General features: G+C 33.5%; 1 protein-coding gene across 1 annotated transcript in view; it reads right to left on the reverse strand.

Annotated features, from left to right (window-relative positions):
• Positions 1-179: 179 nt before the first annotated feature.
• Positions 180-13,286, reverse strand: part of LOC128178755 (uncharacterized) — a 28,540-nt gene continuing 15,433 nt past the window's right edge. Inside the window, exons 19-34 of the mRNA XM_052846071.1 lie at positions 12,647-12,835; positions 12,229-12,371; positions 11,290-11,416; positions 11,073-11,198; positions 10,766-10,900; positions 10,203-10,353; positions 8,969-9,005; positions 6,891-6,966; positions 6,361-6,386; positions 6,176-6,266; positions 5,309-5,498; positions 4,958-5,064; positions 4,588-4,755; positions 4,361-4,492; positions 3,911-4,039; positions 180-393 (exon numbers count right to left, since the gene is read on the reverse strand). Coding sequence (XP_052702031.1) covers positions 259-393; positions 3,911-4,039; positions 4,361-4,492; positions 4,588-4,755; positions 4,958-5,064; positions 5,309-5,498; positions 6,176-6,266; positions 6,361-6,386; positions 6,891-6,966; positions 8,969-9,005; positions 10,203-10,353; positions 10,766-10,900; positions 11,073-11,198; positions 11,290-11,416; positions 12,229-12,371; positions 12,647-12,835 — 1,962 coding nt within the window. The 3' untranslated portion in view covers positions 180-258. The remainder of the gene's footprint in view (positions 394-3,910; positions 4,040-4,360; positions 4,493-4,587; positions 4,756-4,957; positions 5,065-5,308; positions 5,499-6,175; positions 6,267-6,360; positions 6,387-6,890; positions 6,967-8,968; positions 9,006-10,202; positions 10,354-10,765; positions 10,901-11,072; positions 11,199-11,289; positions 11,417-12,228; positions 12,372-12,646; positions 12,836-13,286) is intronic.

Here is a 13,286-nt window from a genome sequence, read left to right on the forward strand (position 1 = left end):
GAATGGGAGGAAGTGTAGCTTCACAGCGTGTCAACTTACATTTATATATCAAGTTACAGGTCTTTGGCTAACCTACACACAAGTTATATACTATGGTATCTTTAATATGATGACCAATAAATATGAAGTTGGGTCCCATCAGAATAAAATTTCAAAAAGGTGTTGACTCCTCTGGGCAGGAAACCTTTGTATAAGTTGAACACATGAGCCACAACAAGATGTACATTTAAGATATAAGTTTTATTAAGTAATGATGCATTAGGGTGGTGAAAATTTGATGCAGTATAAGGTGCTGTCCATACAGCCAATCACAGCCTCCTGTACACCATCACCGTCGATGTCCGCGGTGTCCATACTGTTAATCCAATCCGACGTCGGGAATTTATCCAGCAGCTATATCAAGATAAACAAAACTGTGATTATATTAAACACTATTTTTATATTTTGATTTGTTAAACATAATTTGATTGGCAGTACATGTAAATGTCATGATTTTGAACCATAATTTGTCTAGTCAAAGTTGGCATCATACAATAAAATAGTGGGAAACGAATTCTGAATTACATATACCAGTACCTTCTTTCTCAAATGAACTCCTAATTTTAACGAAATAATTGTTACATCCCTTATAGTGCACACCTTTAATTTTTGCTATATAACTTACAATCAAACTAGAAAACTGACCAGTCAGGAAGGGCCCCGCTATGACAATTAATATACAGAAGTGAAAAAAACTTTGAATTCCATCCTCTTTATATTAACAATGATGAAAAATAAATGCCCGGCATAAGATGTAAAGAACTGCAATATATAGGATCTCATGATTTGTAGTTTGATATGGTTTTCATCCAACAATTAAAGTGTTAAACTGAGGGGTAAAAATATAAGGGTGCAGCTCATGGAATGAAAGTTAAATTTGATTACATTAAAAAAAAAATACATGAAAATTATAAGTAACAACTGTATTTTTAAAATTTCAAGATAATTCCTGAATGTCCAAAAACTTTGTATCTGCATAAAACAGAGATAACCTCATGTCTTATAAAAAAAAACCTAAATTAAATGTGTATTTAAACAAGAGGCCAATTGGCCTTAACAGTCACCTGAGTAGCATATATCCCATACACAAACTTGTCATGGAGTCTATGCATCTAATTAATTAGGTTTCATACTGGAGTAGAAAAATCATAAATTTGTAATGACGACCACATTTCAAAAAGAACTGTGAAACTAAACTAAACTAAAAGATCTGGTCTACAAAATCATGAATTCAGTTTTCCTTTCAGGTGTGTGGGAGTAAAGAAGATAATTTTTTAACATTATATGCATTAACATCTATACATCCATTTTGGCCCTGTCCCCAGAGTCAAAACCCATCTTTGAGGGGACATGAAAATTAAAATTTCAGTAGAGGAGTTCCCGGTAAACATAATTATTAGTCAGTGTTTTTTTTTATACCGATGTGTGAGAATAGAGAAGAAGATTTTTAAACATTATATGCATTAACACTATATTGCCCCCCTCCCCCCTCCTCATGTCATGAACCCCTGACCCAGGGGCCATAAATTTCACAATTTAGGTGAAGGAGATTGGGGATATCATAACCATGTATTCAGTTTTTTTCCCCACATGTGTGGGAGTAGAGAAGAAGATTTTTTAAGATTTAAAACATTTTCACTATTTGGCCATATTGGCCCCACCCTAGAGCCTGAACACCTGACCCAGGGGTAATGAATTTCACAATTTAGGTAGAGGGCCTCATTGACATCATAACCATGCATTTAGTTTTTAACAAATATATATGGGAGTAGAGAAGATGATTTTCTAAGATTTAAAACATTTTCACTATTTGGCCATATTGGCCCCACCCTACAGCCTGAACCCCTGACCGAGGGGTCATGAATTTCACAATTTAAGTAGAGGGCTTCATGTACATCATAACCATGCATTTAGTTTTCAAAAAATATATATGGGAGTAGAGAAGATGATTTTCTAAGATTTAAAACATTTTTACTATTTGGTCCTATTGGCACCACCCTAGAGCCTGAACCCCTGACCCAGGGGTCATGAATTTCACAATTTTGATAGAGGGCCTCATGGACATCATAATCATGCATTTAGTTTTTAACAAATACCGGTATATATGGGAGTAGAGAAGAAGATTTTCTAAGATTTAATACATTTTTACTATATGAACATATTGGCCCCACCCTAGAGCCTGAACCCCTGACCAAGGGGTCATGAATTTCACAATTTAGGTTGAGGGATTCATGGACATTACCGGTATAACCATGCATTTAGTTTTTAACAAATATATATTATAGTAGAGAAGAAGATTTTCTAAGATTTAATACATTTTTACTATTTGGCCATATTGGCCCCACCCTAGAGCCTGAACCCTTGACCTAGGGGTCATGAATTTCACAATTAAGGTAGAGGGCTTCATGGACATCATAATCATGCATCTAGTTTTCAAAAAATATATATGGTAGTAGAGAAGAAGATTTTCCAAGATTTAAAACATTTTTACTATATGGTCATATTGGCCCCACCCTAGAGCCAGAACCCCTGACCCAGGGGCGATAAATTTCACAATTTTGGTAGAGGGCTTCATGGACATCATAACCATGCAACCAGTTTTTTCCTCACATGCGTGGGAGTAGAGAAGAAGATTTTTGAAAATTTGGCTTTTTTTGCATATTTGGCCCCGCCCGTGGCACCCCAGGGGTGGTAAAGCCATGAATTTCACAATTTAGATTCTTCTTACCATAGAGATGCTTCACACCAAAAATGGTAACGATTGACCTGGTAGTTTTCAAGGAGAAGTTAAAATTGTAAAATTGTTAACGCACAACGCACGACGACGGACGAAGACCAATTGCAATAGGTCACCTGAGTGACTCAGGTGACCTAAAAAGATTTAAGCAGGTGTTTTATAAAATGCAAGCCTTCAGTGAATGCAAATACATTGTATCACCCAGGGTTGACCTCAACTTCAAAACAAACATCAGTTGCAGACAAAGGTGTTCATTAATCTTCATATGACAGATAGAGATAATCCTCTAAATTTTCTGCAGCAGGCAAGATAATTAATCCCAGGGGGTTAGTTGTTCTGCTCTCTCAGCCTTTTCTTCTAAATTTACAATAAGATTTGTTTTTTCAGAAATGACAGAATGGGGTTATTATCTGATTACCTGATAAAATTAACAGCATTAAGCTAGGCAGAAAAAAATAAAATAAATTATAATTAAAAAATAAAATAGTGAAAAAGGATATCTTAATATATATCTTGATTTTAGAATTCAATAAAATTATCATAAATCATTGTGTACGGTATTTTAACCAAAATAAAGTATGAATATTATATTTTAAATCCATATTTCAAAGAATGTACACAATACTACACATAATTCAAAATTGACCTTAACTTCAAAACAAAGTTCATTTGCAGACACAGGCAGTGCAGTAATTAATCTCAATGTGACAGATAAAGATAAAGCTTCGGATTTTCTTCCTGTGGAAGGTTAATTAATCCCAAAGGACAAATATTGCACAGCCTTCCTAGTATACAATGGTAACATTCTCAGCAGTTATCTCTCTTTGCCCATTCATTCTTATGCATAGTTAAGGAATCAACCCCACCACCCCAGCTCCAAACCAGAACACATAGAGAACCAAACTTAGCATCAAAATATGTATTTCTGCCTACTGAACTGCCATACCAAATTTGAACTTGATTGGGCAACCATAAAAAAAGTTATTAGAAAAAAACAGAAAATTTGTGGATGGAAGAGTGACAGACGGACGGACAGAAGGACGGACGGACAGAGTGATTACTATAGGGCACCCGCAAATCCTTGCGGGGCCCTAATAAGACATAATAATGTAAAATTGTTGCTGTAGAGCAAACCTTGCCATCCGAGTAGATCTGGAGCTCGTTGAAGTAACCCGCACACAGAAGGAGATCCTGCTCCAAGTCAGGGAAAGGGAGCTTACTCAGGCTGGTGATTGGGTACTGAGCATTAGCAAACTCCGTAATCTATAACAATAATCATATGTACCATATAAGTTCTTGTATGAAAAATATTTTAATTTTTATATGCCTTTGAAAACTTTTAAACATGACGTTCCAAAATTTCTTTTGTGAGAGGGTTTTAGAGATCAGGAATTTCTCTTGCTTCTAGTTGGTAAAAGTTGTGTGCATGTACACTTTTATAAAGTTTATGCATTGGGAGATTATCATATACTAATCTGCCTTCAAGTAATATTACTGATTCCCATTGTTTTTCTCTTGTTTTAAAAAATTTTTACAATATATCACATCTACAGATTTTAAAAATAAACCATTTTATATACTTACCGAAAAATTATGGAATATAAATAGAGCTCCAGTGTCTGATCCCAATGCAACTTGTTCACCAGATCCTGAACCTGAGGTTGCTGTCAAGGTCACAGGAAGTTTTTCAGATTTCACAAAATTTCCACTGCACATCTATTCAAGAGCCATCAAATAAAATCTCAGTTAATTGTATGATAAACACATGAAATATTAAAAAATGTTGTGTTTACTTGGAAATGAACACTTACAGCTGTTATAATACTTGGAGTCTTAATCACCATGACAACGGTCCCTTGATGGATGACATACATCTGACAATCACTGTCTGACACAAGGACATAACTTGATTTCTGATTATGTTCATTGGTTAGATTAACTGTCAACTGACATTTCACTGACAGAGTAGAACTACGAACCTGTGGGGGAAAAATAAGGAAAGTACATTCAATTTATCAATAATACAGTTATATTTGTCTTCATGAACACAGAGCTAAAAATACTTTGTGCCTTATTCTTCATACCGTAGTACATCTATTTAAGTTCTTTACTTTTAAGTATTGTTTCATTTGCACTCTATTCTTCACTTCTGTAATATTTTTCTTCAATTCCTTGATTTACCTCATTTAACTTGAGTTCATTGAGATTAATCCGCCATAGCACATTGGAAGGAAGAACACCACACACTGTTCCCGAGTCACTGCTCAATATGATTGCAAGGTTACCCGCTGTAAATAAATGTACTTCTGTGTGAAAAAATAGTTATAACTTATAAGCATTCTCCTTGAAACCAAATCATTTGGGTCTTTAGGAAAAGTTAACATTTCACTAAATTTAATGATAAAAACAATCTTCCCATCAGAATTATAGTCAGAAAAGATAGCTACATAAAATAATGAATTCATAGTGTAATGAAGAATCTTTGGCATAGACTATATTTAGATACTAGTTCTGTTCATGTTGAGGACTAACTTTTATCCTTTTGTATCTGTAAACAATTGAGACAGCTGTCAGTGATGCTCTGTCTGCACAGAATCTGTCGGTTACAGAATACAGTCATCATCCCACATGAATCAACCGTCACCAGATCATTGTGGTAGAATTTGGTAATATCTTCTATCTTCATGGCCTGAACTGGTCCACTTTTTGTCTCCAAAGAAAGCTGAAAATATATAATATAAAGAAATAAAGTGGTACCAAAAGTAACTTACACATAGTTACCTTTTGAAATTGTAGAAATGTGACATAATGCTCAGCAGTATAAGAAAATTATTTTGGCTCTCTGAATATTTTCTAATTTAACAATTTCTTTTTAAAGGAACGTCCATTGTAGCATGTTCATGTCATGCAATCTCAGCGAGATTAGTTGAGACTCAAAATTTTTGATTGACATCACTTCCAGAAGAGATGGCAGTTAAAAATTTTCATTCTCAACAAATTTCACTGAGATTAGTATATTGTCATGATGTCAGATGTTTTGTTGACATTTTTACATGCATATATTTTTGGTCAACATCTTCAAGTACTCATCTTACATCCCAATTAAACCTTTTTTAAATAGATTAGTGTTGTGTGGCTGTGTCTCAAAAATTAATAAAAATTAAACATTACAATCAAAATATACAAATCGTATACTTCTGTAAATCAAAGATGTTTCGGACCATGACAAGTATACCCATTGGATTAAGATGTGGATGAGGGCCTATATATCTTAAATTACTGAACAATCATTAATGCTACAAATCTATAATTACAACTGTAAACTGTATTATATTAGGCCTATATAAAGGATCAAAGTCGATCTCCCAGATATATACAGTACAGTATCAGACTACAAACCTGTGGTGATTTATACCCATCTTCCTTTGTCAAGTCGTACACTCGTATGACTCCATCCTCACCCCCTACCGCCAAGTTCAAACCTGTTTCTCTGTGTACATGAAATGATAAACAATGGTAAGATATTTATTATTTAAAAACCAAACACGTTAGAGGAAATTCGTGTCAATATCTAGCACCTGTACCTGTGGAAAGCGGTGAAGTGACCTACCTGAATAAAGTATTCAAACACAAACAATTGAATTTGTATTTTGTTTTGATTGACCACAACTCAGTTATTGAAAACGGGGCGTTTTCTTTCAGCTTCATTACTATTGCCCGATCCCGACCTATTTGGATGTTGCAGCGAAATTGCGATTTTCGGGGAGACAACTCTGCATGTATTTACTCTACTTTTTCACTGATGCGTCAAATTTTGGATAAAACATTATAATCTAGACAATAATATGGCAGTTTCACTTTTATATCTTAGTCCAAACAGAAATATAGAAATATTAGAACCATTTTAACAAGAGCTTGGACTTTGGGTAGTTTTGTCAAACAGCAATGTGACATAGGCCTGTCTATTTTATTGCTGCCCACTCAGCGATAGCTCTTTGAAATCAACAAGATTTTTCTGGCTTTTGAGCTAAGACTGCACAATTGGTGCATATTTTGCTTGAACCGCGTCATTTTTAACTTGTTTTGATGCAAGAAATAGATAGCTACGTCCAACCGAAATTCCAAGGTCTTGTAAAATGGTTCTACTTTCATAGCCGTGCACACTGCATTTCATTGTAATTTGTCTAGCTCTGCAATAAAATAAAATGAATACTGTAAACCAACTTTCATAAATCACAAGACTTGTCTCACCAAGACCTAGTATATTATTTTTAGATATTTTGCATCTTGATCAGGAAAATTAGTCGCCGTGAACCTGTCTATCTCTGGTTAATCAGGAAATAAAGCTGTCGCAAATAAAAATTGGTTTACAGTACTTTAAATTCATGGTTCCCCTATCATGTTTTAATATACTTCATAGAATAATGGAATTCTTGTTAAGAATAAATTTGTCTTTGTGATGGCTGTCTTCACAAAAATTCCAAAAGCTGAGTTATTTAAACTTTGGGATTCTCAAACATTAGTAATTATAAAAGCACAATCCAACACTTTTTACCAAACATAAAGCAAAGAATCATTGACCAATGTATCCAAGAGCAATCATCAAAAATTTTTAGTTCAGAAAAACTTTCATTTTTTCAAAAATTATATATGAGAAAAAGAAGTCCTTATGTTGATATACTCAGGAAAAGATCTGAGAGATCCTCTATTAGTAGAATAAGATTAAGTGCACATAAATTTGCAATAGAAAGTGGTAGATATAATGCCACAATTAGGAATGAAAGATATTGTAATGCTTGTAAAACTGGTGCAATTGAAGATGAAACTCATTTTCTTTTTCAATGTAAAGCCTATTCTCATCTAAGGAACAGCTATTTTAATTAGTAATTTTTATAAGATAAGTAAAATAAATATTGCCAATAACTTGGACAAAGAAAGATACATTTTACATGTATGTTTAAATAGTGAAATACATACTATTTTAAATATTACTGTTAAATTCATTAATGACTGCTTTGAACACAGATGTCAATTAGTCTAAGGAAATGTTAAACTGATCTATATAGATCAGTAAAAATATATATACTGTACATGCAACTATTGTAAACATACAATGATGTTCTTATATATTCATTGGGCCTTTGCCAATTATTGTAATTGTGTTTGTGCCAATAAAATATTTGTATTTGTATTTAAAATCTTAACAGGCTTTCCAATTTCCCAATCTGAAAATACAAAAACCAGAAAATACAAAAACTCATAATTAAAATTATACATCTTTATTATTGATCCCTTACCGATCAAGAGTTTTGTTATGATACAGATTGTTAATAACAGTCATATGGTACAGATAATAAGGCAAGCTAGTGTAAAATCGGCAAAGTCCTTAATTCAGTAACATTACGATAAACTTGAAAAAATACTACTACTTAAAACAGGACAAACAGTAAAATAATTTTGTGATGTATAAAAAAAATAGACAAAATCTAAAACCAACTTTTTATTCTTAAAAACTTTTTTTTTGCTACTATTTTAAGTATTGAAAAGGTTCTAGAATAATTGCACATCTAGTAAACAGCATGGACAAAACTAAACTTCAGCAGGTTTATATCAAATAGGTTGTTCTTTTATTCAGTACACAGGGTATAACTTAATAATAGTTCTTATGCATATTACACTATTCAATAGAAATCTTCATCAAACATGTCAAATGAATTTGATTACTCCATGGAATTACAGAAAAACATTTGTGTAGTTAACTTGAGCACTGATAATGCAAATGATTTTTATTGAATTCTACAATATATAAAGTAAAAACAACCTACAATAGACAATTTTAAACAAAGAACAACAGTGCGTTACATGCTTTCACGTCTTGAAATTCCTTTTTCCATTTTAGTTAATAGGTTTTGATGAATCTGAAACTGATGGATGAACAAACATAAAATGTCAGTCTGAGAGGACATCACAGGATAATTTCAATTAATGTAATGGAAAAAAAAAAACCAATACATTATATTAAAAACTTATGTTAATAACTGAAATTTCTTCCTTGAAAATGCATGAACATATCAACATAATGACGATTTCAATGCCACTCGAGATGTACCAATTGGTATAAGTTTTGATGAATCCATCACGATGGTGTTTAATTTGTTTCCATACATGTGCACTATTTTGTTCATATATTACAAGGTGCAGGTAATAGTTTTTAATAATATCACGTAATCTACCAAAAAAAAAAAAAAAATTTTTATTATACAATGGTTTGCACTATGTACAGACAACTATATGTGGAATGGATTTTTGTACATCAAAATGAACATGGATTTATAAAAAAGAAAAAAGAAATACATGTACTATGTCCAGAAAAAACAAAGATGTCGAGTACAAAAATATAATATGTAGTATAGCACTTGACGATATGTTAGATCATAACTATTGGGTTTGTACAAATGCCATGCTTTCTTAATAAAATGTTCCCCGCCTTTGCATTATTTTTTCACACCTACTGGAAGGAAGATAATATGTCAATAAACACTTAAATATGGAGTTATTTAACAATCATATACATGTACTTTTGAAACAACAATCTAAGGATACGTCTTATTCACTCAATATGCAAATCAAATTAAACCATTCACAGAGTGAAACACATGCAACACTGGAATGTTAACATTATGAATATGTATATTACAACCATAATCATCAATATGTAAATTACAACCAAAATCATTAATATGTATATGAATATTACAATCATTATTTGGAAATATTTTCATCAACAACCATCTTTATACTAATTAAGTTAGATATAATGCACAAGTAAAAAAAATCAAGACAAGTAGTAAAATGCATGAAATATAGGATGTACCATTGCTGCGGATAAATGTGTAATAAACTTAGAGAAAATTATCATTCATTTAATGTATAAACTTCTGTCATACCATTTCACACAAACATCCTACTGATAGGTCTAATATAAATATATGCTAAATGTGTAAAATTCGAAGCTGTGATTACACTCATCAGTTATTTAGCAAGACAATCACTATATTCTAGCCACACATCTTGCTCTCAGAAAGGAAACAGTCATCAATTGTTAACACGGTATACACTTTGTCATTTTTCCATATGAATATTACCTGGTAGTACTTTATGAAATAGTAATCCAACAAAAACTTAAATCTATTGAACATGAACTGGTCTTTCTCATGGCATACATGAAAATATATGCCTTATTGGATTGTTTTCATTTTTGTCACTGTCACGCTAAAATAAAAACATAACAGAGAATTGCATCCGTTATTGGTGTCTGGTCATCGAGATTCACTAATATCATAGGACCATTGGTTATTCCTTCATTACATATTCCGGATCTTCCGAATGTTTGATCTAAGGGCTCTGAGCACTGCTCAACAAGGACTGTGTCTGAAGCTCTTCATCATAGGGATCAGACAGGTTGGTTTGTCCGCTCCCCTCAGGAACGCATGCTGCAGTAATTCAAAGGCTGTTGCTCGCTGTGACGGCTCGCGTACCAACATCATGTCCAGGAACCCTTGCAATCTGGGGGACACCTACAAAAGATTCTGATTTTACTAATAAGCTTCATTAAAACAACACTACCTTCACTTTATACTGTGAACTTTAATCTTAAAGCTGAACATTACTCGTAAATGGCATTGTCCACCATATTTTTCTCTTTTAATGCATTATTTACATACAGAAATTGCACAGTAAGTTAAAAAAGAAATAAATGCAAAAAATCAAAGACCACAAAAGGAATACTACACATTAGCCAAGAGTTTCAGGTATGCAATCAGGTGTAATGAATTCAAACAGATTATATACCTGTGTGAGGGTGCCTATTTATGAATGGTGTTCAGCTTTAATACAATGATATTCATTCAACTGAAGGCAGGCTAAAAAATCATTTTTCAAGACTTGTGCATCAAAACAACTGAAAATTATATCACGTTCAATACTGACTCTTTTAGGATTCTTCAGCTTGGGTGGCGGCATGTCCCGGATTCTTCTCATTGCCTGGAGAGGGGGCTCATTGAAGAATGGAGGTTCCCCATCAATCATTTCTATCACCATAATACCAAGGGACCATATGTCAACCTACAAAGATCATCCAGTAGAAAATAAACATTGAAAATTTAAAGGAAAAAATCCCATATACTAGTATACATGCACACATTCCCAAATATAAACATCAAAAGATGTACTTATACTACAGTAAAAAGAGAACACATTTTGAAATTGTTTTTAACAATGCTGCAGATATACTCACCTCTGGTCCATAAGGTAACCTTGAGATGACCTCTGGAGCCATCCAATAAGGAGTTCCCACCAGTGATTTCCTTTTGGGCAGTTCTTGAGTAACTTGTGCACAAAATCCAAAGTCAGAGAGTTTCACCTGTAATATTTCAAAAGAGATAATTAATGTTAACATCAGTGATGGATTCTATCACAAATTCATATCACCTGGAATGGAGTAATAATGTTACCTTGCCATCCTGGGAGAGTAAGATGGAATCAGACTTGATGTCTCGATGTATTACTCCATTGGAATGAAGGAATGACAGAGCTTTCAGACAAGCTTTACACACTGTGGCTATCTGGTTCTCATCCATTCTACAAACAATACACAATCTCATCATAATCATCTCTTATTTCATCAAGTAGGTCATCAAGTGTCACTACATAATTTAAATTCTAAGTATGACAAGAGAAGTTTGTGAAACACTTATGCCCCCCATCCCCCGGAAACATCCACAAAGAAAAAGAACGTAAACTGCAAATAACTGAAATTTTTCTAATTCCAAGGGCCATAACTCTTTTGAAAATAGCTCGATCGTACCCAATATCGAACTAAACTAGATAGTATCATGATAAACCTGTGTACCAAATTTCATATCAATACGTTAATCCCCTGCAAAGAAAATGAGCGGAAACTGCAAATAACTGGAATTTTTCTACATCCAAGGGCCATAACTCTGTCGAAAATAGCTCGATCGTACCAATATTAAACTTGACCAAGAAATTTTCATGAAGAAGTTGTAAACCAAATTTCATTTCAATAAGTTCATCCCCTGCGAAGAAAATGAGTGGAAACTGCAAATACCCGGTAACTGGAATTTTTCTATGTCCAAGGGCCATAACTCTGTTGAAAATTGCTCGATCGTACCCAATATCGTACTTGACCTAGATATTATCATGATAAACCTGTATACTAAATTTCATTTCAATATGTTCATCCTCTGCAAAGAAAATGAATGGAAACTGTTGGTGGACCAACCGACAGCAGCAAAGCAATATGCTTATATGCAATATAAGGGGGGGGGGCATAAATATTTAGGAAATACCATATTGTCTCCAAGCTTGAACAAATCTCTCTCTCTCTCTCTCTCTCTCTCTCTCTCTCTTTCTCTCTCTGTGTGCCCTACCTGCTGCTTCCCTGGTTCACTACTATGTCAGTGAGGGCACCACCTTCTAGGAACTCCATTACTACCCACAATTCATCACCAACAAGGAAGCTGTCATACATGTCCACAATGTTTGGGTGATGGTAATCCCTCATAATCACCACCTGGGAACAAAATGAAAACATTGTTTAGTTTTATGTAATGGTACATGTAAATTTAAATTAAATATTGCACATACTACATATTATCAAAAAATATATATTCCCTATATAAATCATTTCTTTCTTAGAGACTAAATAACACAAAACACTGATCACTAGTATCTATCAGTTCATTTTCAGAAAATACAGCACACATTATTTACAGAAAATGCATATCTCCTAAATAATCTTTTTTCTTCTAATTTCCCCCAGATGTGAATACCAGTAATTCTATTTACCTCATTAAACAACAACTCCCTCCTTTGCTGTTTCCGTAGGTCCATCTTTTTAACAGCGACCTGGGCCCCTGTGCTGGTCTGAGTGGCTATACACACAATACCAGTAGATCCCTCTCCAATCTTGATGAAATTGTCCAAGTCCTCCCTGGGGTCCCCAGGACTAACCACCATCTGCAATGCTGCTCGGAACTGTAATGAAGAAAATACAAGTTCAAAAATTCGGAATAAGATCATTGATACCCCCACTCATTCAGTTGCATGTATATGCACATTTGAATGAGTGCAAATGATGCTATTTGCAAAAATTTCTTATACCACAATATATGCTGTACAGTATATATAATCATGTCAAGATTCCAAGACCCCCCAACCTCAGCTATAAGAATGCTTTTACAAGTTCTATGGTAATAAAAACATTTATTAAAAAAAAAAAATTAGGAATAAGTCACTAATGGTCCATAATATCAAGTGAGACTGTAACTAAGGATATTTTTTCAAAAATATTTAATATTAATACATGTAATAAGTGCTTTGACTTTTAGTATGGCAAGAATTTGAGATAAAACTTCATCTAAGTGTGCATATAGTTTATGCAGTTTTTTGTGTCTATTAGGACTGTGTACAGTATAAAAATTATAAA

This window comes from Crassostrea angulata, chromosome 3 (genome assembly GCF_025612915.1).
Source record: "Crassostrea angulata isolate pt1a10 chromosome 3, ASM2561291v2, whole genome shotgun sequence".
In the NCBI taxonomy this organism is placed as follows: Eukaryota; Metazoa; Mollusca; class Bivalvia; order Ostreida; family Ostreidae; genus Magallana; species Magallana angulata.